The sequence below is a fragment of the Pollachius pollachius genome, assembly GCF_949987615.1.
Source record: "Pollachius pollachius genome assembly, chromosome: 3".
Taxonomy (NCBI): domain Eukaryota; kingdom Metazoa; phylum Chordata; class Actinopteri; order Gadiformes; family Gadidae; genus Pollachius; species Pollachius pollachius.
In genome coordinates this window covers 26,316,758-26,341,572 of record NC_136936.1, presented here as the reverse complement: position 1 = coordinate 26,341,572, position 24,815 = coordinate 26,316,758, and the positions used below count along the sequence as shown (strand labels likewise).

General features: G+C 41.2%; 1 protein-coding gene across 1 annotated transcript in view; it reads right to left on the bottom strand.

The window, feature by feature from the left end:
- Positions 1-24,815, bottom strand: part of lrrc75a (leucine rich repeat containing 75A) — a gene marked incomplete at both ends in the record, with an annotated part of 104,417 nt that overhangs the window by 19,553 nt on the left and 60,049 nt on the right. Inside the window, one exon of the mRNA XM_079731899.1 lies at positions 15,679-15,791. Within this exon, the coding sequence (XP_079588025.1) occupies positions 15,679-15,791 (113 nt within the window). The remainder of the gene's footprint in view (positions 1-15,678; positions 15,792-24,815) is intronic.

The window sequence follows — 24,815 nt, the reverse complement described above, 5'->3', positions numbered from 1 at the left end:
GGCTAACCTGCCAGCCGATCGTCTGTCAACGGATCCTCCATTCTCCAGCATGGGTCTCGACGTGTTCGGCCCATGGAACGTCTCCTCACATAAAACCAGAGGCGGCTTTGCTCAAAGTAAAAGGTGGGCAGTGATCTTTACGTGCATGAGCATAAGAGCTGTGCACATTGAAGTCATTGAATCCCTCGACACCTCTAGCTTCATTAACACGCTACGGCGCTTCCTTTCAGTGCGCGGGCCAGTCAAACACATTCGCTCTGACCGCGGCACGAACTTCATTGGCGCCTGTAAAGAACTGAAGATGGCCTCAAACATTAACGGCACTGCAGTGAAGACTTACCTCTCAGACAAGGGCTGCACCTGGTCCTTTAATCCCCCACATGCATCCCATTGTGGTGGATCATGGGAGAGAATGATAGGGCTGGTGAGGAGAATTCTGGACGCAATGTTCCTCCAGCTGAAAGACAAGCTCACCCACGAAGTGCTGGTGACCTTCATGGCAGAAGTCGCAGTGATCATCAATGCCAGGCCACTTGTTCCAGTGACTATGGACCCTGATGACTCGTTCATTCTCACGCCAGCTGCTCTTCTCACACAAAAGACGAACATTGTTCCTGCTCCTGCGGGTGAGTTTGGAGTTGCTGACCTCTACAAGTCCCAGTGGCGACAGGTTCAGCACCTGTCCAACACCCTCTGGGACCACTGGAGGAAGCAATTTCTCCCAACATTGCAGGCCCGCAAGTAGTGGCAGTCCACTCAGCCAAACATTCAGCCTGGAAGTGTTTTCCTCCTTAAGAACAGCCAAGCACCTAGGAATGAATGGCCTCTTGGACTGATTACACAGGCCTTCCCTAGCAAGGATGGGAAAGTGCGCCAGGTTGAGGTGAAGATCATCAAACCAGGTGGGACTAGCCTCTTTCTCAGGCCAGTCAATGAAATAGTTCTCCTTTTACCTCCAGAGGCACAGTAAATGGACTGTTGGACACAGAAAAAAGGATGGGCTGTGCATTGACTGTGGAGTGTCGTGTATCCACGTCAGGCGGGGAGTGTTTTGTTACGCGTACAAGTTCCATGTTACAGGTATGCGTTTCTATTCAGGACGCGTTCCCTTTAAGACACGCGGTTCCAATCGGCCTATCGCGTGACTCCAGGAAGTAAACTCATTTTGCGTCTAGTTGGTTCAGTGTTCCGTTGAAATATGTAAATCCAGAACAATCTAATTACTACCACGCCAAAATCTTGTGCTTTACATAGCATCGTTGGTACGTATTTTGACTTAATTTTAAGGTAGTAATCACTATTTTGACAAGTTTGTATAGTTTTCATTGTAAGACACTTCTGATTTCTCTGCCCTTTTATTTGTGTGTTGCAGTTTCACCTTTTCCCATGTGCGTCCAATAAACCTGTGGAAGTGAGATGTACGTCTGCAGAGTCTTGGTGTTTTGGGAAAGAGTTTAGCTGGCCGTCAGGGTATTAACAGACATACCGAGGACGGCACAGCCCCAGTTGAATGTCATTTTACCCATCGTCAAGGAATGCTTTGTAGGTGGAGCACTTGGCTCACCGAGAATCACCTGTATTCCTTTTGAAACCGTAAAGACTATTTTCTCCTACTCCTTTTAGTTCTGTGCCTCATCTTTTATTCACGTTTTCTGGAGGTTCATGTTGTTATCTACAGTCTCCTAACAGATAGAATGGATGAGGTGCAGCTGTCTCTATTCATACACTGAGCTGCTGACTTGTTCTCTCAAAGGAGCCGTTGTCCCCCAGCCACCCACAGCGTCTCCCTGGCTTGTCTCATGACGGGTGCGTTTGGTTTGAATCTGCTCAGCCCATCCCTCCCTCAAGTTTGATGAATGAGCATAGGAATGGGAAATAAAGAAAAATATTTTGCGATTTTGTGTAATTCTGTGTAGTATTACTCATACTGCCAAGGTCAGGGGCATCTCATTCTTGAGGATTTTATGATTATTAAGTTGCAAACCATCACGTTAAAATGATCATTCATCATTAATATGAAAAGGTTGTTGCTCAATAAAATTAAATGCCAATAAACGATATACCTATGAAAACATTGACATGTTTAAGTCTACATAAGTTAAATTCAAAATGTTTTCCATGGACTCAAGTGGGCCTAAAAAATGCTAAGACTGAACAAGGAGGTTTGTTTTTATGTCCTGGATCAGCCTTGCCCTGGATACAACATTTGAATTGAGTTAAACAGACTCATTCAGGGGTCCATAGCTGGTGTCTGGGCTGGATTGAGGTCTGATTGGATTAGGAGGTGTGTGTATGTGTGTGTGTGTGTGTAGACCTACTTTACACTGTTCTCCATCTCTCAGCTCTAGCTCTTCTCTTTAGATGAGGACATAACTATGGCTGGTTTCTAACCCTAGTTAATCTAAATCCATAGTGGGTCAAATAAGTACAATCCATGATTGAGAGTTCGGGGGGAGGGTGTTCCCTCTGCTTGATTGTATTTATAATTCCAGATTCATCTTCACGACAACAAACAAGGGTTCCCAATCAGGAAGGAAAAAAAATCATGGCAAAGGATTGTGTCGAAAAACAAAATGGAACCAGGGAACAGAATGGAATTTAGACAAACCAAATCCCTCTAAATGTTATTTTATAAGTAATAAGTAAGGAATTATGGTAATGCATATGTTTTCTCCAATTGTCAATTATTAAGAGTCCGAATTTGCTTAGTTTCTTGTCTTTATTCTCTAACCCCATCAGTCCAATCTGTCCTCTTTGCATGCATAGCAACACTGAATCTCTGGAAGCTCAGCAGGGGTGGGCCTCGTCCATCCTTGGATGAGAGACCAGTGGGTGCTGGTAGAGGCGTTGGAGGGCCAGTAGGGGGAGCTCATCCCTCTTGCCCCAGAACAGAGAGGGGGAGTCAAAGCTCACCGGCTTTGAGATGTGAAGGTAAACCGAGTTGCTGTCCCCCTGTGTTAACTAGAGATCCCATGACACCCATCACAAGATTAGGGGTGTTGGCCAAACTCCCGACCAGCTCTCCTCATCCCAGGTCTCTGATTGGACAGTTTCATCATTCCAGCTCTCCACGGTAACAGCCAGTGTTCTGGTGCCTACTGGCAGCCATGTGTCACCAAAGGTGGTGCTACTCACTGGTAGTGCATGAGGTGTAATACCCCCAAGACACACACACATACTCACTATATGAGCAAAGCAGAGCTATCGGAACAGAGAAATTATTTTAAAAAAAAAAGGGTTTAGGACGCTCGTTGCCACAATAATGCAGCAGAGAGAATCTAAACTGTGGGTAAAAAAAGTACTCCCTGTTGGATTGGCAAATGTAGAAAATAGTGTTTTAATTATTGAGTATACAATAGAAGGTGGCAGAGGAATAATACAGGCCAAGACAGGGTCTCTGTCCCCCCCCCCTACCCCCTCCAACACACACGCAGCCCCTTGGGGGGGACCGCTACATTGAGTTAGATATGAGGAACTAATGAGAGGCTGAATACAGTAGAAGAATTAAGCAGGGATTCCATTTGAACCCTTCCGTTGGAACAGTGCTTTGGATGGTTTCTCCTGAACATAGGTGTAACCCATATGGAATATAGGGCTACTAAGCCCTTTATTATTTAAAGATGCAATTGCATGTGTTCTCCAGTAGGGAGCGTGTGACATAATTCCAGTAGCAGGAAATTATACGTGAGCATCCCCTTTCCAGGGGGTCACCTTCAGCCATAACACTTGCCAGACGGCAGGTATTAAGCACAACAACAGAGAATCTCCTGGACCTGAACTGTGAAAATAGAAGATAACTACAGTTGAGTTATATTGTTCACTTGAATCTCCGGTTGGTTATTGTTTGATCCCAGGAAGATTTGAAACTACGATGGCGAGCTTTGCCCAGTAGAACTGTGCATGGTGGACTTCCGGGTAACGGTCAAGCAGCATGGATGCTTGAATAGTGTGCTCCCTAACGCCAACACAATAAACTCCGCAAAAACTCGAAAATATAACAAAGAAAGATACATGGTCATTGATAATGAGAAAAAAAAAAAATCCCGAACAGTCCAGGTAAAGAAATAAGTCGTTCAGACGAGGAAGAAGACAAGCTAACTGAGCCTACAGCTATGGCTACACCGCAAGCTAGCTTTGATAGCATTAGCAAGCAAATCCAAGCCATGCAAAAAGAGCTGAAAATTGACCTGAAAACTGTCGAAGACGACATCACCACTCAAGTGAAAAACGAACCGGCTGAGTTCAAGGAGGACATTAGCCAGAAACTTGTCAAAATAAACGCAGACATAGAAGGACAAAATGATAAGATAGACGCCGCTTCCACTCGCACTGAAGAAGTCGAGCAGTGGAGTACTGACGCAAAACCTGCAATGAAGGACATACTAAAGGAAGAGAAAATAATGATGGATAAGCTGGATGACTTAGAAAAGGATATGAAGTAGATGACATCGCCGATACCAGAGGCGCTACAGCCTGTGACAGGCTCCATTCAAATGGAGCCTTGGGCACGCGTCGGGAGAGAACGACACCGAACCTCACAGGCAGGCGAGCGAAAGGACGGCTGCAAGAATTCCAACGCGACGACAACAACGCGAGATGAATAACTGACTCTAAGTATAAATGCGAATAACATATCCTTAAAGTGTAATACAGGTCCAAAAAGAAAAAAGATAGTGTTAAATTCGATGTGACCTGAAGGGATTTAGATATCAGACTTGTTGGCTCAAAGGGACTGAAGCACAGCTGCCTACAACATAGTCTAGTATGGGCAGATCTACCCCTTAAGGGTTACATCTTACTACTAGCTGGGGGCCCTTCTCTTGTGGAAGGCATTTTCCCTCAAAACTAAAAGGAGGGTCAACATATGAGCGTTGTTGACATCTGTTTTTGGAGGTTGCTTTTTCTGTTTATAGTTATGTTAAGTTATTTTTTCATATGTTTGTTTCATATGATGTTAAGTGCCTATGGTTATTGCACTGTTAGCCTGAGGGGGAGACACCACAATGTGAACAGACCAAAAACAGCCTATGAATACCAAACAAGAATGTATTAAGCTTATGTCTCTAAGGGCGCTATTTTAACGGTCTGAAACACAAGTGAGAAGCGCCAAGCGCAAGTAGCTTTGTGGGCGGTTCTATGGCGATGTTGCTATTTTACCGGCGCAAAAATGACTCTTGCGCCCGGCGCAAATCTAAAAAGGGTTGGTCTGAAGTAGCCTAATTACCCGTAGGTGTGGTTTGGGCGTAACGTGCAATAAACCAATGAGAGTGCCAGCTCCCATCCCCTTTAAAAGCCATGAGCTCATTTGAATCTGATAAGTTGATATTTTGACAGTGCGTCTGCAGTCTCCGATGAGAGAGATGCACATGAATTTCAAACTTCAAATGGCTCAGTTTATGGCCAAAGAATATGGCCTAATTCACACATGGAATAAGGTTTTCTTCCACAACTTCCTCAAATAAATTTCGGCAAAGAAAACTTAACACACATATGATATGCAGTAACTGTGGTTCTATTTTATGATATACGCAAAACATTGTTTTTTATCAGTATTGTATGCATTATGGTTATCGACTTGTGTTCCTAATATGCATGTGTCCCCCCGTTAATATACTTTGCCAGGGACTGTATTATGCGTTACGTGTTCTGTTTGCGTGCGTTTAAACAGATGGACGCTTACACGCACGCCCTCATTCATTCATTCTTTTACACATACACACACGCGCGCCCGCATCCATTCATTCTTTTTAACACTCACTCGCGGTAAAACGATGTTTTCTCACAATCAAATACTCATCAATCCTAAAAGTTATGGGCATGTACACGATGTCTGTGTCAAGAAAATATGTGTTTGCTGTACGGTGTTTGCAGATGCATTGATTTAAAAGTACAACTTATCACCGCTGTATCAGCTGTTATTTCCCAAATAATTTACCAAGAATGTGTGGCTAGGTAGATGAGAGAAGCAAAGTGTATGCGCGAGGTGCACAAGCAACATTTTGCATGCGCCCTTAAAATAGCATCTGAACAATGCGCCACTGACTTCAAACCAGGTATTTCGTGGTTTGTGGCACAAGTGATTTCTGAACCTGCAAAATAGCACCAGGGAACGTTTGCGCCAGAACATGCCTCCTCCTTTCGCCGAACCGCCCTTTGGGGCGCAAGATCATTCCATAATTTACCGACGCGTGGCGCAGGAGGGAAAAGAACGCTCTGCTCCAGTTGCAAACTAGCAACGACACATGCGCCAGTGAGAAAGTCAATTGCGCCGGATGCAAGATAGGGCCCTAAATGTTAATGGCTTAGGAAACCCAGTCAAAAGAGCTTAAATTATAGCTAAAATTAAAAAGAAGAGGATGCAGATTAACTTTCCATTTTTTTATGCAGAAGGAAGACAGGGATAGAATATAGGAATGTGAAATTGGATTGGCCGATTTGTTGGACCATAGCCGAATCTCTTTAAAAAGATATTTGAAGCCCAGACGAAAAGAAACAATATTGAGATTAAACGTGGGGATATAAAATAACAAACAGGTGGTCGAACAAATCCAAGCTGAAATACAGAAGTACTTAGAGGAGAATGATAATGACGAGACACACCCAGCAATACTATGGGATGCTCTAAATGCTGTCATACGAGGAAGATTAATTGCAATTACAAGTAAACTTAAAAAAGAAAAAGAAACTCAGTACAAGTCTCTGTTAGCTGACCTGAAACAATTGGAACAAAAACATAAAGAGAAAACAGACAAAAAAATAGAGCAACAAATGAAAGAGGTGAGAAACCAAATTAATAGAATACTACAACAGGAAATATAGATAAAGGCTAGGTATTTAAAACAAAATTACTATGAATTAGGCCCTAAAACTGCCAAATTATTGGCGAGAAGATTACGTAAGCAACAGGCAGGGATTAGTCAATAAACTACGTGATCCTAATACCAACCGAATTAAATATGAACCAAAAGAAATTGAAAGTATGTTCAGGGATTATTACAAAGATCTTTACTCACAAACATCTACAACAAATCATAAGGAAACTAAAGAAATTCTAGACTCCCTGGATCTGCCTTCTATAGGTAAAGTGCAAAGTGAACGCAAAGATATATGTAGTGACCGATTTCCATCTGAGTGGTACAAAAAACTTGAAAAAGATCTGTCGCCAGTATTACTTAGAGCCTTTACCAAAGATAACACTCCTCCCTCATGGAAGGAAGCAATAATTACAGTCATTCCCAAACCACTAAAGGATAAGAATACTTCCAAATGTATAGACCAATATCAATTCATAATATAGATTACAAACTTTATACCACTATAATTTGAAACAGGCTCCAAACAATAGTATCAGATTTGATAGATGAGGACCAGACTGGCTTTGTCTTAGGTTGACAAACTCAGGGTAATATCAGGAGAATACTTCACATTATACATAAAATATTTAAAAAAAAAATACCAACAGCATTGATCAGCCTAGATGCCGAAAAGGCATTTGATAGGGTCAACTGGGATTTTCTATATTCAACCTTAGAAAAATTTGAATTTAGTGAGAGAACAATTCAATGCATCAAATCACTCTATAGCAAACCATCAGCTAGAATTAAAGTAAACGGCTCACTATCGGACAGATTTACTTTGGAAAGAGGAACCAGACAGGGCTGCTGTCTCAGCCCTACCTTGTTTGCTCTCTATATAGAACCATTAGCCCAAATGATTAGACAAGAGGATGTAATAACAGGAATAGATATCAATGACCAAAACCATGCTATAAGTCTTTTCGCGGACAACGTTTTGGTCATATTAAAAGATCCAGTAAACTCGTTTATGAAACATGCACATTTTAGAACATTTTGGCGTACAATCAGGTTACAAATTAAAACTATCTAAAACTCAAATTCTCATGTTTAACTGCTCTCCAAATGAAGAACTTAAAGAATTAAAATTAAATTGGAAAGCTAAATTAATTCAATATTTAGAAATTAGCATAACCAAAAACTTGTCACAGCTTTTTCGTAACATTTCGGAAAAGCATTCTGATTTTTTAAGCAGACCTCCTCAAAAACTGAAACAAACGTTTCTCCGACAATTATCGTGCTCCACAGAACGAAACGAGAGAGAGAGAGAGAGAAAGAGAGAGAGGGAGGGAGAGAGAGGCTTCAGAAGGGGTGTGCGCAGATAGTACAGTGTACCCTCTGGTTATATATATGTCAATATTTCCAATTTTTTAAGCAGACCTCCTCAAAAAGTGATTCGAACATGCTCCACAGAACGCGCGTTTCTCAGACAATTAAAGTGCTCCACAAAACGAAACGAGAGAGAGAGGGGGAGAGAGAGAGAGAGAGATAGAGAGAGGCTTCAGAAGGGGTGTGCGCAGATAGTACAGTGCACCCTCTAGTTATATATATGTCAATATTTCCATTTTTGCATTTTTGAAGCAGACCTCGTCAAAATCTAAAAATAAATAAATAAATAAAAATAACCATGCTCCACAGAACGAAATGCAAACCAATGCATTCTGAATGGGAGTGTTTCTCCAATGTCAACCCTATATATATATATATTCATTATATAGGAGAGGCCCTCTTAAGCCCATCAGTTACTTGGCTCCGCAGTGCACCAGTGTCCCTCTCTATGTCTCCCTCTCTCTCTTTTCCACTGTGTTTCGAGAATTCATATCGATAAACGAGAAAGGATGTAATGATAATGGCAAGAAAATAAAGGCTCCATGGTCATAATAATTTAAATATAATTAAATTAAAGCGTGGAACAAGGAAATGAGACAATCTAGTTGTGGGCCAGCAGAGGCTGAATTTAAACCGAATTTGGCACATAACCTTATGTTATGTGCCAAATTCGGCACATAACATAAGGTTATGTTATGTGCCGTCATTTTTTTTCCGTCATTTTTTATATTCTGAATATTTTAATATTGTCTGGTATACCTCAACCACACCTAGGCCTACACATTGGTGGTAGTGCAGATAGGCTACAGATCTTGTTATATTTATAACGATAATTGAATAAAAGCTACTTATTTCTACTTATAATATTAACACTAAATAATTTTATATTTAATATATATTTTTATATTTAATTAATTTAATATTAAACCAATGCATTTCAATCGGGTGATTCTTTTCGACTTCAGAAGGGGGGGCAGGCTGCGCAGTGCACGCTCTAGCATACAGATCTTGTTATAACGATAATTGAATAAAAACTACATGGTCTACTTATAATATTATAACAAAATAATTTTATATTTATACATATATAATCTATATTTCAATATTTAATAATTTAATATTAAACCAATGCATTTCAATCAGGTGATTCTTTTCGACTTCAGAAGGGGGGTGGCCGGGCTGCGCAGGGAACGCTCTAACAGATCTTGCTATAGAATAAAAGCTACATTGTCTACTTATAATATTTTAACTAAATAATGTTATATTTATATTAAATATAATATATATATATATATATATATATATATATATATATATTATTTATATTAAATATATAGCCTATATTTTAATATGCAATTAATTCAATATTAAACCAATGGTTTTCAATCTGGAGATTTTTTTCAACTTCATTAGGGGCCGGTTGCACCAACTGCTCTTAACTAAGCCCGGTCGTAACTGCTAAGTAGGTCTTAGTCAAGACCTGGCTTTGGAATGGAACAAACGCCGGTTGCACCAACGGGATTTAAGCCTGGTCTTAACTACGCCTGGTCTTAGCCATGTGAATGTTCCATGGAATGCGCATATCACCGCGTTGCTAGGATACCTCGTGTCGACAGCTATTTACTATTTTACTTGACATGCTGTTGCACACCGAAATAAATAATTCATTCTTTCATTCATTGTCATTCATCAATTGTGTTAATGCATAACAATAAAACACTGCAAACTAATGTAATTAAAATATGTATTTGTGCTGTTTGGTTTACAACGAGCAGGCATTTAGATGGGAATGACAGGAAACAGAAGCAATGCATTGAAGATCATCAAATGACAAGGAGCTAATTGAGGTGTTTTGAGACTGTAGGAGAGATCTGTTTAATGTGTCAGCCTATACAAAACATATATGCATAATTAAAACAATATTCACAACTGATTAACAGTGTTGGGACTAACACGTTATTAAGTAACGCGTTACAGTAACTACGTTACTTTTGCGGTAACGAGCACTGTAACTAATTACTTTGTCAAAATCAGTAACGCGTTAATCGTTACTGTGATTTAAACAGGCTCGTTACTCGTTACTTCACGTGCATAACCCAGGACTAGTTTCCGTGGTGGACATGAAGTGGACGTGAGTCATGTGACGCAGCGACGCGCAAGTAAATGAATTAAAACAATGGCGGCAGTCAACGACAGTCAAGGCGTTGTATTTCTCATGGAAATATGCACATTACTTTTCCTTTCTGACGGTAAAAGACATAAGGAATATTTTGGTGACCTGTCATCTATGTGGAGGTTCAAAAACTCTAGCTACATCAAAAACTAGCAATTCTAATCTGATAAAACATCTTCAGAAACAACACGCATCTACCAAGCTAGTTGAAAAAGACCCTGAAGGTAACACAGGTGATGCTGCTGCTAACGTCAGCTCCACCGACGCTAAAGGAGAAGCCACTCCAGCCAAACAACAAAAGCTTGATTTTACAAAGCCTGTTGCACAGTCTATAACCCAGACACAGTTAAACAAATGATGGAGATGTATGGACAAAGACTGACATAGACATAGACATACTAACATAGACTACTAAAGCACTTTATCCACCATTATTGATTTCATCAGTTGTTTTATTTATCTAAATGGCCAGAGTGGAGGAAATATTATTTTTGTTAAACATTAACTATGTTTGTGAGGCTGAAAGTACTTTTCTATTTATTTAGTTTCTCTTTGTGAGGCTGAAAATACTTTTAAGTTTGCCCATCATTATTGATGATGAGGTCTCCAGTTGGTGGAGTTTAGCTGTTTTGAGTTAAGGTTACAAAGAACGGATAAACCTCACTGTGTTTACATTGTAAACATCTATTGTATCAGTTTTGCACTATTATTGAGTCCTACAGTTGCTAAATGGTCGGAGGCACAGTTTAATTTTTGCACTGCCAAAACTATACTTTGTACCTGTTTCAATGGCTACAATAAATATGCCTATCAAAAGTTTCAAAACATACTGTATGTTGTGTTTTGTTGATCCACTTCTTCATCGTAGTGATACTGGGTACAATGATCAAATTTTACAGTTGTTTTGTCGAACACTATGCCACATCAACCCCAAAATAATTGGTGTGTGCATTTGTAGAGGGTTGGAAACAGTTGGAAACAATGGAAATATTTCATTCATTTGCACTCACACTACTACACTGCTATGGCACGTTCAGGTCACTAGGTGGCGCATTGCGCTTGTGGTAGGATAGGACTTACATGTAAGCAAGCCAGAGGACTGGCAGCCTCCCTAACTATCCAGTTAGGGATGTCCTTTGCCACATTAACACATTGATAAGATAATTCAGAAAAAAAAAAATTACTTTCCCTAGTAACTAGTTACCTTGAAAGTAACGAGTAACTTAAAGTAACTGAGTTACTTTTGAAAGAAGTAACTAGTAACTGTAAATAAGTTACTAATTTAAAGTAACTTGCCCAACACTGCTAATTAATAAGTTGAGCAAGGACTAATCGGCCAGCGATATCTCCAATTGCTCTGGCTGGACGCACGTCTTCCTCGGGGAATGATCGTGGCTGATGGTGTCTGGGGAGAGGGATTCTCTTGGAGATGTTGTGCAGAACTGTGCACGCAGCTATTACTGTGCAGACCCGTTCTAGGTGCATCTGCATCTCCCCATGAAGGCAGTGAAACCCTCCGGATGACCCGACAGGCGGTCGATCTGTGAACACTGATCATATCGCCGGTAGTGTTTTCCGTTTGCATAGAAGCGAAGCGCAATGAGCAGTTGCAAGGATGGTGGTAGCGCTGCATTGCGGTCCGACACAAAGTGTAAATCCGGTGACAGCTCTTCTATTAATTCGAACAGATCTCTCCTACAGAATCGAAACCTCTCAATCAGCTCCTCATCATCACAAATGTCCAATGGATTGCTTCTGTCCCTAATTACTCTTTCCCATCTAAATGCCCGCTCGTTGTATTACATGTACATGTATATGTATTACACGTGCCATGGTTGCGCTGGATGGATTGGATGTAATTGCTATAGAAACAGCCTGGAATTTTCACTTCAGCCTTTTCACTAAGACCAGGCATAGAATTTACGCCTGGTCTTAGTGAAAAGAACGCTAAGCCCAGTTGGTGCAACCGGCATAACGGTTAGGTCGGACTTAGAACGTCAAGTTACGACAAGGCGTAGTTAAGACCAGGCCTACGCCCAGTTGGTGCAACCCAGCCCAGAAGGGCGACGCAGTGCACGCTCTAGTTATGGATTGGTCAAAACAACAACCGATTTTTGCAGCAGACCCCCTCAAAAACTGAAACTAACCACGTCCCTTAAACCAAGTCTCACACCAGAATGTAGTATAACTACGTTGGTCCACCGCAGAAAACGCATTACAATAACGGCTCTAATCGTGACATGCCCTATTCTTTTCAATGGGGCTGCGTCCACGTCACTTGACTGTCATGGTTGCTATGGTGGTTGCTATCCACCGCCCCTTCTGCTCTTTACATGGCTCCAAAAACCACGTGGCAACGGAGGTGCCGTCAAATGTGTTGTTTTTGTCGTAAACTAAGGTCCGCTGATTAGGAAATAGACAGATATTCCAAGGTTTTCTTCAAAATGCACCTTGGATGTTTCTATTTTCTGCACTTTAGACTTGTAATTAGACTTGTAGTTACTTTTTTAATTAACTTTTTTTTAATCTTTATCTGGTGGCTTGTTACGTCACTCTTAGAGACGCGTATGGACTGATTTTATAGTGACACAGTGTCTATAACCTATTCTTGAAAGCAAAACACCAAGCTCATTGATTTAACGAGGCAGGGTTATTTGAAACAATTAATTAAATATGTGTGAGAGGTCATTCCTCCTCCTGAGTGTGCTTCCTATTTATGTCTAGTGTACGTACCCCTACTGTCGACAAGCAACCCCCCCTCCCCATATGGATTTGGAGAATTGCTGCCACATCCCAGTGGTGGTGGTATCATTTATATGAAAGAGGGCATTCAATGATACTACAATGATCAATTAGGAGTAGTGGTAGTAGATGAAGTAGTAGGTAGTAGCTGAGGTAGTAGTAGTAGTAGCTGAAGTAGTAGTAGCTGAAGTACTAGTACTAGCTGAAGTAGTAGTAGTAGTAGCTGAAGAAGTAGGCAGTAGCTGAAGTAGTAGGTAGTAGCTGAAGTAGTAGGTAGTAGCTGAAGTAGTTGTAGTACCTGAAGTAGTAGTAGTAGTAGCTGAAGTAGTAGGTAGTAGCTGAAGTAGTAGTAGTAATTGTTGTAGTAGTTGTATTGGCAGGAGTACTATTATTGGTAGGAGAAGTAATGGTAGTAGTAGTATTGGTAGGAGTAGTAGTAGTAGTAGTAGTAATGGTAGTAGTGGTAGGAGTAGTACTAGTAGGCAGTAGAAATGTTGAATAGCTTTAATCAAGTGAGAGATTTGAACAGAGTTCAAAATGTTGAAATCGAACTTGCACGTGACGTCACGACAACTGGCTGGCGGCCAAGAACAACGTTCTCTAGCAACTTAGTAACCTAATCAAGAATCTGCCAGAACGTCGCCAGTTTTACCATACGAAACGAAAGTTTGTATTTTGAGGTGAAAACGATATGCCAGATAGTTGCTGTTCGATAGGATGTAGGCCTACTAACCGCCGAGGAGTGAAGCTGGGGTTTGTTTTTACCCAATCAGAAAAGGAGAAAAACGGTATTATTGTCTATAAGATTAGAATTTGCCATAAGTAATATATATTGTTTAATTACACATTATAATTATGATTATTTCAAAGTGAAAATAACCCTCCCTCTGCCGTCATGGGGATCGCCAGTGTTGCCAGATTGGGCGGGAAATCTGGCCCAATCTGGCAAAACTGGCTGAGGCGTCACTAAACGATCCTAAGTAGTTTTATTTCAGAGTGCAGCAGAAAGCTCCGCTGCGCTGGAACTTCAGAAATCCTTGAGAAAATCGAACTTGTGTGGACGCTACCGCATTACTTGGTCAATAAAAGAGCTACTTAAAAGTTATTTGATACAGAAAAAAGCCATTTGTTGATCGTTTTGCGGGTAGCTAGATAGTCACTCACCTTTGCCTCGATTATGAAGATATTCCTGTTTTTCACCACCCCCCATACAACAACTTTGTTAACCCACCCACTCTTGAAAAAAAGTTTGCTATCCGTACTTTTGTAGGCTTTCATTTTTTGTGCGGTATAAGTCGACGGATTCTCTAAGATGAATATAAATATCTTCAAACTCCAAGTCTGGTCGAGACGTTTCCAACTTCAAAGCAATGAACACATCAGCGGGTGCTGTGTATGGATCACAAGTTCGGAGTATGTTAATCTTTTCTTGATATCTAATTTGAACATTTATGGTCTAAATAGTTTGATTGTAGTAGGCCTATTGGAAATCTGCAAGGCTGCAATTCCCCTGGCTGGCTGCTGTTCGTCGCCATTTTGTTGGCGTTTGTTGCCCTCCAGGTAGCCATGGTAGTCACGTGACTGCAAAGTATGAATTGCGTGTGTGTGTGTGTGTGCCTGAACGTTCTGGCGTGAACGGAAATCAATGAGAGCAACTAAAAACTATGCCTTGGATAGAATTGAAGATACAAATGTGTAGATTTGTTTAAAGGTTTGAACGATGATAAACGGTTGAAATTTGACCAAGTTACGATGTCTTAAGTAATTTAAGTGTCAGAATGGGCAGACGGCTTCAATGGGATCAACTGTAGAATAAGACGGTTTGAAACTAAAACTGTGATTCTGAAGAAAGTTTAAATGACATTGAAATTCCGTTTAGATATTATTGAAGATATAAGTGTGTAGATTTGTTAAATGGTACGAAGATAAACGATTGAAAATTGATTCGATGACGTTTTAGAAGTACCAGAGAAAATGGGAGGACGGCACCACCATTGACTCCCATGTTAAAAAAAGTGGAAAAAGCTGAATAGTTTAAAAAGTTGAAAGAGTTGAAAAACGCTGATAGAAAGCCATCATGTCGTTAAAGAGCTGAACGTTTTAATAGTTGAATGGCTTCTGTAGCTGAAAGTATGGCGGAGGAGTTGAAGACCAGAAAACGGAATGCTTTCTGGTCATTAGTGTGAATGCTACAGCATTCACACTAATAAAGGTTATTTTGTCTGCGAACAAGCTCTTTTTCAATAACAGCTGGAAACTGGAAGGATTTGAAATAAGGGGGCTCCATTCATTCTGCAAGTTTGATGGCGGCAGGCATCCATAAGCGTTAAATTACTGGCCTCTGCTGGACTGTATCTTGGCCCGTTTATTGGAATGGCTATGCCGTGTGTGAAAGGGCAAACGAATGAAACGTCAGAGAACATAGCTGCATGAAAGGTTATCCTTTATTTTCCGGGAAATATGTCTGAAAGTGCATTTAAAGAACTCCAAAAGGGGTAGCTGATGACTCAATGATGCCACACTGAGAGTGGGATGGCAAAGCACATATGCAAACACACACACACACACACACTGGCTCACCAGGCCTGAGGCTTCCTCTTGAGCAGGCCCTGTCTCCTCCACTGGGAGTGAGGGCTCAGATGGTAGGTCAGCTGACGACAGACCTTCTCCATGGCCCCCAGGGAGTCCCCCTCCTACACACAGACAGACAGAGGGTCAGACAGCAGGACACACAGGGCACACTCACACTAGGCCATCTGTACCGTCCCCAAGTCTGTTTCACACCTGTACCGTGCTCAAGTCTAGGTCGTTTGGCTAGTGTGAGCACGCCAACCTACTCAAGTCCACTTAAGTTCCGTGGCCTGAGCACACTTCGGAGAGGTGTGCTCAGGCCAAGGTACAGATGCTAATGAGCTGACACGCACGGCTATGCAACCTGAGCTGGATGACGTATAGTGCATGCGACCCTTCTTTCCCATTAAACAATAGTGGTGCGATAGTGAAGTTGAGTTTTTGATGAAAAATACCCCATTCGTCACGGCACGGGATTTCTTGGTTCACTGGCTGCACACGGAGTCTAGACCTCTTTAGAATAATTTGCAAACTCCCGAATCTTTTTATTTTCTTATGAATAAAGACACCCGCATGCAAGAATGAGTTCACGTCTGAGTGTAGGCAAACGCGACCAACTATTTACAAGTGCAAAAACTCCAACATGTTCTTTATTTTGCTGACCACTTGTTTTTTATCCAGATGAAACTGGACTCTCTCTCGTTGACTCTCTTTGGATTACCGTATTGAACCCTGCTTGTCCCTGACCTCCCCTTTGTCTTGCCCTGTCTGGCAGCGTTGTTACGCTGATTGAACTCTGTGCTTTGAACCTGGACTGTGCCCTTGACTATGCTTTGGATCTACCTTGTAATGTACTGTAACCGAACTAACTTTACCTTTGCCCTTAACCTTGAATAAACTCTAAGTTTAACTTTAATCACTTGTTGAAGTGTTTGTGGTCCTACCTTCTGAGTTGACTTTTATTATTTGTTGACCACTGTCTAAGTTACTTATACTGAACAATTAAACTCTGAACTGCATCTGCGACTACCCATCCTTCTAACCTGACAGGCGTGCATAAAACGGCCTATTTGGCAGTGTTAAAACGCTCAGTGAGAGAGGGCTGTATCTGAGTAGAACGGCTCCAAATAAGCAACAAAGTCAGTAAGGTGTCAAATGTGTTCTCCGTGTTGTTCTACTAAGCAGCAGACGCTTGGTGGTGACGTATTACGACGTGATGTCATATGTACAAGAGGCGCCCAGTTGAGATAAGTGTGAGCACAGGCCAGTGCACAGCAGGGGGTGGGGGCAATCGTACTTGAGCATGGTACAGGTGTGAAATGGACTTGGGCACGGTACAGATGGCCTAGTTTGAGTGCGCCCACAGACAGGCCGGCAGAAAGACATGCAGAAAGGCACAACAGGTTAACGGTCAAACAAGCATGCAGACAGACACAGGCACAGATATAGAAGACTGGTAGACAGGCAGACATACATAGGAAGGAAGGCCGGCAGACTGAAACAGAAAACAGGCAGAAACATTAAAGGATAAAAGACATATTTTCAACAAACCATCCACCAAGGACTCGTGGATGGTCCTTGAGAATGGAGGCCATTAAAGGTGCAGGGTCTTCTCACATTTTCTTAAGATCATGATGTGTCTATAGAATTATTAATTTACTCAATGACCTCTAAAAACACATTTTCAACACAGGAGTAACTGAACCTCGACCGAGGGGTTGAGAAGGGAAGTGAACTGCACCCACTTACCATGCTTAAATTAATCTTAGCTGGTGTGTGTGTGTGTGTGTGTGTGTGTGTGTGTGTGTGTGCCAGTAGAGCCAACAGAAAAGGGCATACAGTGGGGCAAAAAAGTATTTAGTCAGCCACCAATTGTGCAAGTTCTCCCACTTAAAAAGACGAGAGAGGCCTGTAATTTTCATCATAGGTAAACCTCAGCTATGAGAGACAAAATAAAAAAATAAAAAAATCACATTGTCTGATATTTTAAGAATTTATTTGCAAATTATGGTGGAAAATAAGTATTTGGTCACCTACAAACCAGCAAGATTTCTGGCTGTCACAGACCTGTAACTTCTTCTTTAAGAGGCTCCTCTGTCCTCCACTCGTTTCCTGTATTAATGGCACCTGTTTGAACTCCTTATCAGTATAAAAGACACCTGTCCACAACCTCAAACATTCACACTCCAAACTCCACTATGGCCAAGACCAAAGAGCTGTCAAAGGACACCAGAAACACAATTGTAGACCTGCAGCAGGCTGGGAAGTCTGAGTCTGCAATAGGTTAGCAGCTTGGTGGGAGGAAATCAACTGTGGGAGCAATTATTAGGAAATGGAATACATACAAGACCAATGATAATCTCCCTCGATCTGGGGCTCCACGCAAGATCTCACCCTGTGGGGTCAAAATGATCACAAGAACGGTGAACAAAAATCCCAGAACCACACGGGGGGACCTAGTGAATGACCTCCAGAGAGCTGGGACCAAAGTAACAAAGGCTACCATCACTAACACACTGCCGCCAAGGACTCAAATCCTGCAGTGCCAGACGTGTGCCCCTGCTAAAGCCAGTGCATGTCCGGGCCCATTTGAAGTTTGCTAGAGAGCATTTGGATGATCCAGAACAGGATTGGGAGAATGTCATATGGTCAGATGAAACCAAAATAGAACTTTTTGGTAAAAACTCAACTCGTCGTGTTTGGAGGGGAAAGAATGCTGAGTTGCATCCAAAGAACACCATACCTACAGTGAAGCATGGGGGTGGAAACATCATGCTTTGGGGCTGTTTTTCTGCCAAGGGACCAGGACGTCTGATCCGTGTGACGGAAAGAATGAATGGGGCCATGTATCGTGAGATTTTGAGTGAAAACCTCCTTCCATCAGCAAGGGCACTGAAGATGAAACGTGGCTGGGTCTTTCAGCATGACAATGACACCAAACACACCGTATTTCAAGGTCCTGGAGTGGCCTAGCCAGTCTCCAGATCTCAACCCCATAGAAAATCTTTGGAGGGAGTTGAAAGTCCGTGTTGCCCAGCGAAGGCCCAAAAACATCACTGCTGTAGAGGAGATCTGCATGGAGGAATGGGCCAAGATACCAGCAGCAGTGTGTGAAAACCTTGTAAAGACTTACAGAAAACGTTTGACCTCTGTCATTGCCAACAAAGGGCATGCAACAAAGTATTGAGATGACCTTTTGTCATTGACCAAATACTTATTTTCCACCATAATTTGCAAATAAATTCTTTAAAAATCAGACAATGTGATTTTCTAGATTTTTTTTTTTCATAGCTGAGGTATACCTATGATAAAAATTACAGGCCTCTCTCATCTTTTTAAGTGGGAGAACTTGCACAATTGGTGGCTGACTAAATACTTTTTTGCCCCACTGTATATCCATCCATCCATATGTAGCTTTTATTCATTCAGAGCTGCATTCAGCCAAGCAGGTCACTCTGTCTTGTCAGGAGCAAACGGGGACTAACAGCAATCTCTCTTGAAAGATACAAATTGTGTTAAAAACAAAAAGAAAGATTTGTAAATATTTGAAAATAATAGATACATTTTTCATCATGTAGTACATTATGAAAAATGTATGTATTTGGCAGTACATTAAATGTACTGCCAAATACATAAGATACCTATAGTCAACCTTTTACACATTTGTTCAGTAGTCCATGGGATCACAGCACTTTCATCAGTGAATTCATTTAAATTAACAACACGCAGGCAAGGTTGACAGTTGATGGCTGTTCTGAGATTAAACGATTTAGATTGAATAGATCGTCAAATACTTTTCAATGATGTTGCCAGTTGATAAATTGATAAACAAGGAAACATCTTGTTTCCGTGTGTGTGTGTGCGCAAAATAACATCACTGATACCAGCTAGTCTTCACCTTGGGGTGGTGGCTCCCAGGGGGCAGTCAGACAGATATCTATATGTCTGACTGCTTCGCTGTCTCTCTCAGTTTCTTTATGTATTTCTGTCTAACAATCTTTATGTCCATCTATCCGTGTATCATTCTGTATCCCTATCCATTCATCCATCCTCTCCTTGATAAAAAGACAGATTGAATGACAACTGTTGCAGACCCTCTATCTTTTCCTCTTCCTGCTGTTTCCCTCCTCCTTTCCTCCCTCCCTCCCTCAATCCTATCGCTCTCTGCTATCTACACTTTACAGTAGGCCTGTTAAGTAGTTGGCCAACGAAAGCACATACAAAACCCTGACCAGACACACAAAGGGAAAGTGCCTGTGCACACACGCTCATACACACAAAACAGAGAGGACAGAAAACAAGTAGAGATGCTGACAGAGGGAGATACTGTGTCTACCCACTATGTAACCACATTGTAAAAACTGGGACTGGGGTTAATTAATATTTAATAGATAAAAGATAGCAACCTTTATGTAAGGAAGATCAAAGTTCCATAAAATCTATAAATTTGACCCATTCAGAGATCTTTGGTTTTAATCATTTTACACAGTAGAAAAAGGGGAATACAAAACAAATTTTCCTTCCTCGCCCTTCCCTTTCCCTCACCCATGCCCTGTATCAAGCAAAAACCAAGATGGCTAGCTAGCAAGGAGCTAAACTCAAGAGACCAAAGAAGGATTCTTGCTTTCAGAGGTAAGCCATTTACACGGTTTACTGCATGACGTTGTCGAGATAAATTAACTGTAATAACAGTTACTCTATTAATATTTTATTAAGGCCATGGATTTCGTTACATTTCAAAACAAAGTTTGTCTGTTTCATCAATTTGGCCTTATTTTTTATTGGAAATAGTTTTGTGTTTGGTGCATGTTCAACAAGGCTAACGGAGGTTCTCAGTGACCGTGTAGCGACAGAAACAGCCGTGTCCACGGTCAGGGTACATTCAGGGTAGACATCAGTTAGTTTTTCTCTGTCGGAGAAGCTTTCAAACAGGACTAGCAGGCAGCTCGTGTTGACATATTACCGCGAGTTGCGTTATTGAATGCTGGTTTAAGGTCAGTAAATTAGAGCGTGGTGCAGACCACTAGTGGCGCCAGGATTTTGATTGTGGGTGGGCCTCCAGAAAACTGGATGGGCCAGTTAAAATAAGCCAAAAAAAAAATGGGTTCCCCTTCATCTCGATTTCAGCGCCTTTCTGCAGCACTGAGGACAGCGACTCAGTATCCTACCTGTGTGGCTCTTGTGTCGCTGTCCTCAGCTCAGAGCTGAAGCGGACAAAGACACACACCTTGGCAGTAAGCCTAACTTCATTTATCTCTTTTGAACGTTCAATACACCAAAAGACTGACACTGAATTTTATCTTTGGAGGGTCTGTTTCTCTCTCCATTCATTTACCCAGCAGGGCGTGCAGGGAACTGTCCAAAATTATTTAACTGTTTCTTATAAATTCAGAATGACCATGGTCATTTGTCAGCTGTCTATCCTCTATTAAACTGCATTGAAGTGACACGTTTGTTCGGTGCATTATTCATTTGCATTATTATTGCATTATTATGCGTGCATTATTCCTTTGCACAACGTATGTATTTTCGATATTTGAAAACGATATTGTCCCATTCAGAGCAAGGAAGATTAGTAAGCTAGGATCTCGGTTAGAAAGCATGTATCACGCGTATTTTACAATAATCTCCAAACGTTTCATTAACTCACACACCAGACCAACCAACCACGCGTGACACCTCCGCCCAGGCCAGAGCCTTTTTGTTGCAATCTCTGAAATGAAAAAGGCTCGGATCGTACAACACCGGGTGCCCAGTTACAGCCACGATTCATTTTTCGGTCGACATTTTGTACAGTCAGTAGGAACCAAAAAAGTAGATAGGAACCAAAGTGCCGGTGTTCGGTGTTCCCTGGGATCCACGCAAGCAAAGAGCGTCTACATTCCGATTGGCTGTCAGTGTTTTGCCGCTGAAACGCGTCATAGTAATTTGCATAAAGTTCAGCCGTCTTCAACTATTTTTGGTCGCTCTGGTTGCTCACCGTTTGACGCTTGTGTCGCTTTGGTCGCTCTTGCCCATAGAAAGTGAATGACTTCCGGTAATTTGGCAGCTCAATTCGCTTTTGGTATGAACGCAGTTAATCAGGCCTAGTTGTTGTTAATGTCTTTGATCTATTGTTATCCAAACCTCATATGTTTCTGTGAATTTTGCTGATAACTTATGCATTGATCTGTAGGTATTCAAAGCCATGCACCTGAAATCAATTGGATTTCACTGATTCTTGGGAATTTGGATAAAACAGGTTTTGATTTTGAAAATAAAAAGTGAGTTAAACTACAAAATCTGAAGGTATATCATTATAGGCCAAGGTCTTGACTGTTCAGCAATGTACCGGTACAACCTCCCCATTTTGTATTTTTTTCTTAAAATGGGCGTTTACCAGTTATTATTTTGTTTTTATCAACACCGTCAGACACAATAAAAAGCAAATAATTTCTTATTTATTTGGTCTAAAATGTATTTAGAGTTTTTAAATCATTATCTGGCATTCTTAGTACACATATATGCTGTCAAATGTTAAATATTCACTTTAGTTCATTTTTTATACTGTTTCACTTGTACTCCTTTAAAAGATCTAACATCACACAATGTTTACTTTAAGTCTAAACAGAAAAAGTGATGTTTTATTATTTAACTAACATATTTTTGTTTTAAAAGAGACTATTACTTGAATAAGTCAACAGCACTGAATAAACATTTGTAAGCATATTAATTTAAAACAAATACAACTCCCTCTGACGGTGGTCACTTTAGAACTGACGGTGGTGACACTAATCTGACGGCGGTGACAGTGGCCTCATTCCAACATACAATTCCAAAATGTATACCACTCCAGTCAATGGCTTCTTGCTCAACAACTTTATTTAACTTTTTGTCCAAAAAATAATAACCATGAGCACTGTGATAAACATTTTTCAACGAATATAAGGTACAATTAAGCAACATCATTAAAAGTACCTCATCCCCATATCACCAAATATCAAATCATAGTAAAAAATAAAGTCATAGGAGGAATAATGTATAATGCATCACTGACATCATCTTAAACTGTCATCTAGTGCCCCCTACTCATAGAATAATAAATTATGATCTTCTGTAAACTGGACTGTAAACTGTATATTGGACGTGAAGAACAGTTAACAATTGTGAGCACTGTGGCAAACATTCAATAAGAAACATATAGGTTCAATTAGCAATAGGCTATCATTAATAAAAGTACCCCTTAATAATCATCATAAGTAAAAAAATAAATCATTACCAGTAGCAATAAGATAGAATTCCGCTGACCTCATATTAACTTACATGTAGTTACCCCCACTCATAAAATAATAGAGATAATATTCTTCTGTATACTAGACTATAAACTGTATAATATAATTGAATAACTGAAATCTTTCAAAATACAGAAAGCATTCTATGTAAATACCACAAAACACATCTGGCACAAAAATAATAATAATTCAAATGTGAACTCCTGTGAGTATTCCCTGACTGCTTTACATCACTCCACCACTCATTCAGCTTTATCAGGAAGTATATGGTGTATATGTTTCTCCTCTATGAAGTCCATGACTTCAGCAGACAGGTTGTATATCTCCCTCGTCCTGCTTGCACGACCTGGTAATGACGGTTCCACATGTTTGTCCAGAATATGGTCAAATGGTATGAAGCACATATCATTTCCACCTCCTTTTGGATAGAATTGTGTGTTGGGCCCATGAGGGTGAAAAAACTCCACTTCCACATCTTGATGATGAGCATCCACAGTGACAGCCCTTGCTAACCACCAGTTCTGGTCATAAATGACTGCAAGCCAATCTCCGCAATGAATTACATCAGCAGATAGATCTGTCACAGTCCCATCAGGACCACTCTTGGTCAGTGGTTCTTGCTCTATTGGCTCTTGCTCACTTTCCTCCCATTCCATTTCCTCCATTTCCTCCATCAACATTGCCAAAGGACCTTTCCTCTTTTGCATTGGTATAGGACCATCATCCTCAACCTGTATCCTGGGTGTGTTGACAGTCAACTGGAATATTGTTGGGCTGAAACACTCGCACATCTGTGGCTCACTGCAGAAACAGGACAGTGATCTGCAATGGATCTCAGAGTCGTTTCGGTTTGTCGGTGTGATCTGATGGAGTTTCCTTGTTGCAGGTACAGGTTTTAGTGGTTGAGAAAGGAGTGCATCATATGGCTGCATGTCAGCTTCAGTAATGATATAAAGCTTAGTGCTGCAGATGCTTCTGCCAACCATCTCATGGAAGACATTCCCATTCACAATGTCATTCCCTCGCAGTATAAGACTGTCTGCAGACCTTTTCACAGTTCCTCCAATGCCATCTGGGGCTCCCTTCCCATGTGAGGTGGGGAAGAAGTTCCAGGTTGTTCTCTTGAAACCTAGAGTTGGAGGGACACTGCATAGGAGAGAAAAGTTTTTTTTGTTCTTGTATTGCTTGCTGGGGCCATCTGACCAAAAGTGAATAGTATCAACTTCTGGAAACTTAAAACGAATCAGTCAGGACTGATTCCATGTGAGTCCAAATGGCAGACGCATCTTGTCGCTTGGATTCTGATACTGTGCAAAAGCCTGTCTTCTGTTCTTTTGTATAGTACATGCCAGTGTGCAGGTTGAGCTGTGGGAGGTTCTGACCAAATTGGCATGACTGTACCTCAGAACTATACTTACATTTCCATGTCTCAGAAAAGTCTACATGCACAATTACTGTGCTATCATTGCACTTCTCAATCATGCTCCTGTACTCTCTGGCCTGGTTCTGTACAGAGCACACGTGTGTTGTTGTTTCTGTCTTCAGTTTGTCTACATATCGTTGGACAAGCTCTCCGAGCGTGCCACTGTGCATCAGTCTGTAAGTAAGTCAGTCAGTAAGTCTTGTGTTCAAGTGGAGCCCATCTGCTGTTTGATCCTTAACTTGTTTCCATTGCTGCCATTCAACATTGGTCTGGTCTTGCTGTGGTGTGGGAAGTGTATGTTTGTGGAGACACCGGGTGCAGGAGCGCAGAAGACATGCCTCGCTTGTCTGTGAACAGCAGACAAGTTCAAAACTATCCTCCAGTTTGCTGGACTTGACACCATTTTCTCTTAGGACTTTAAGCATCAGCTTAGCATTTTCATGGTACTGACA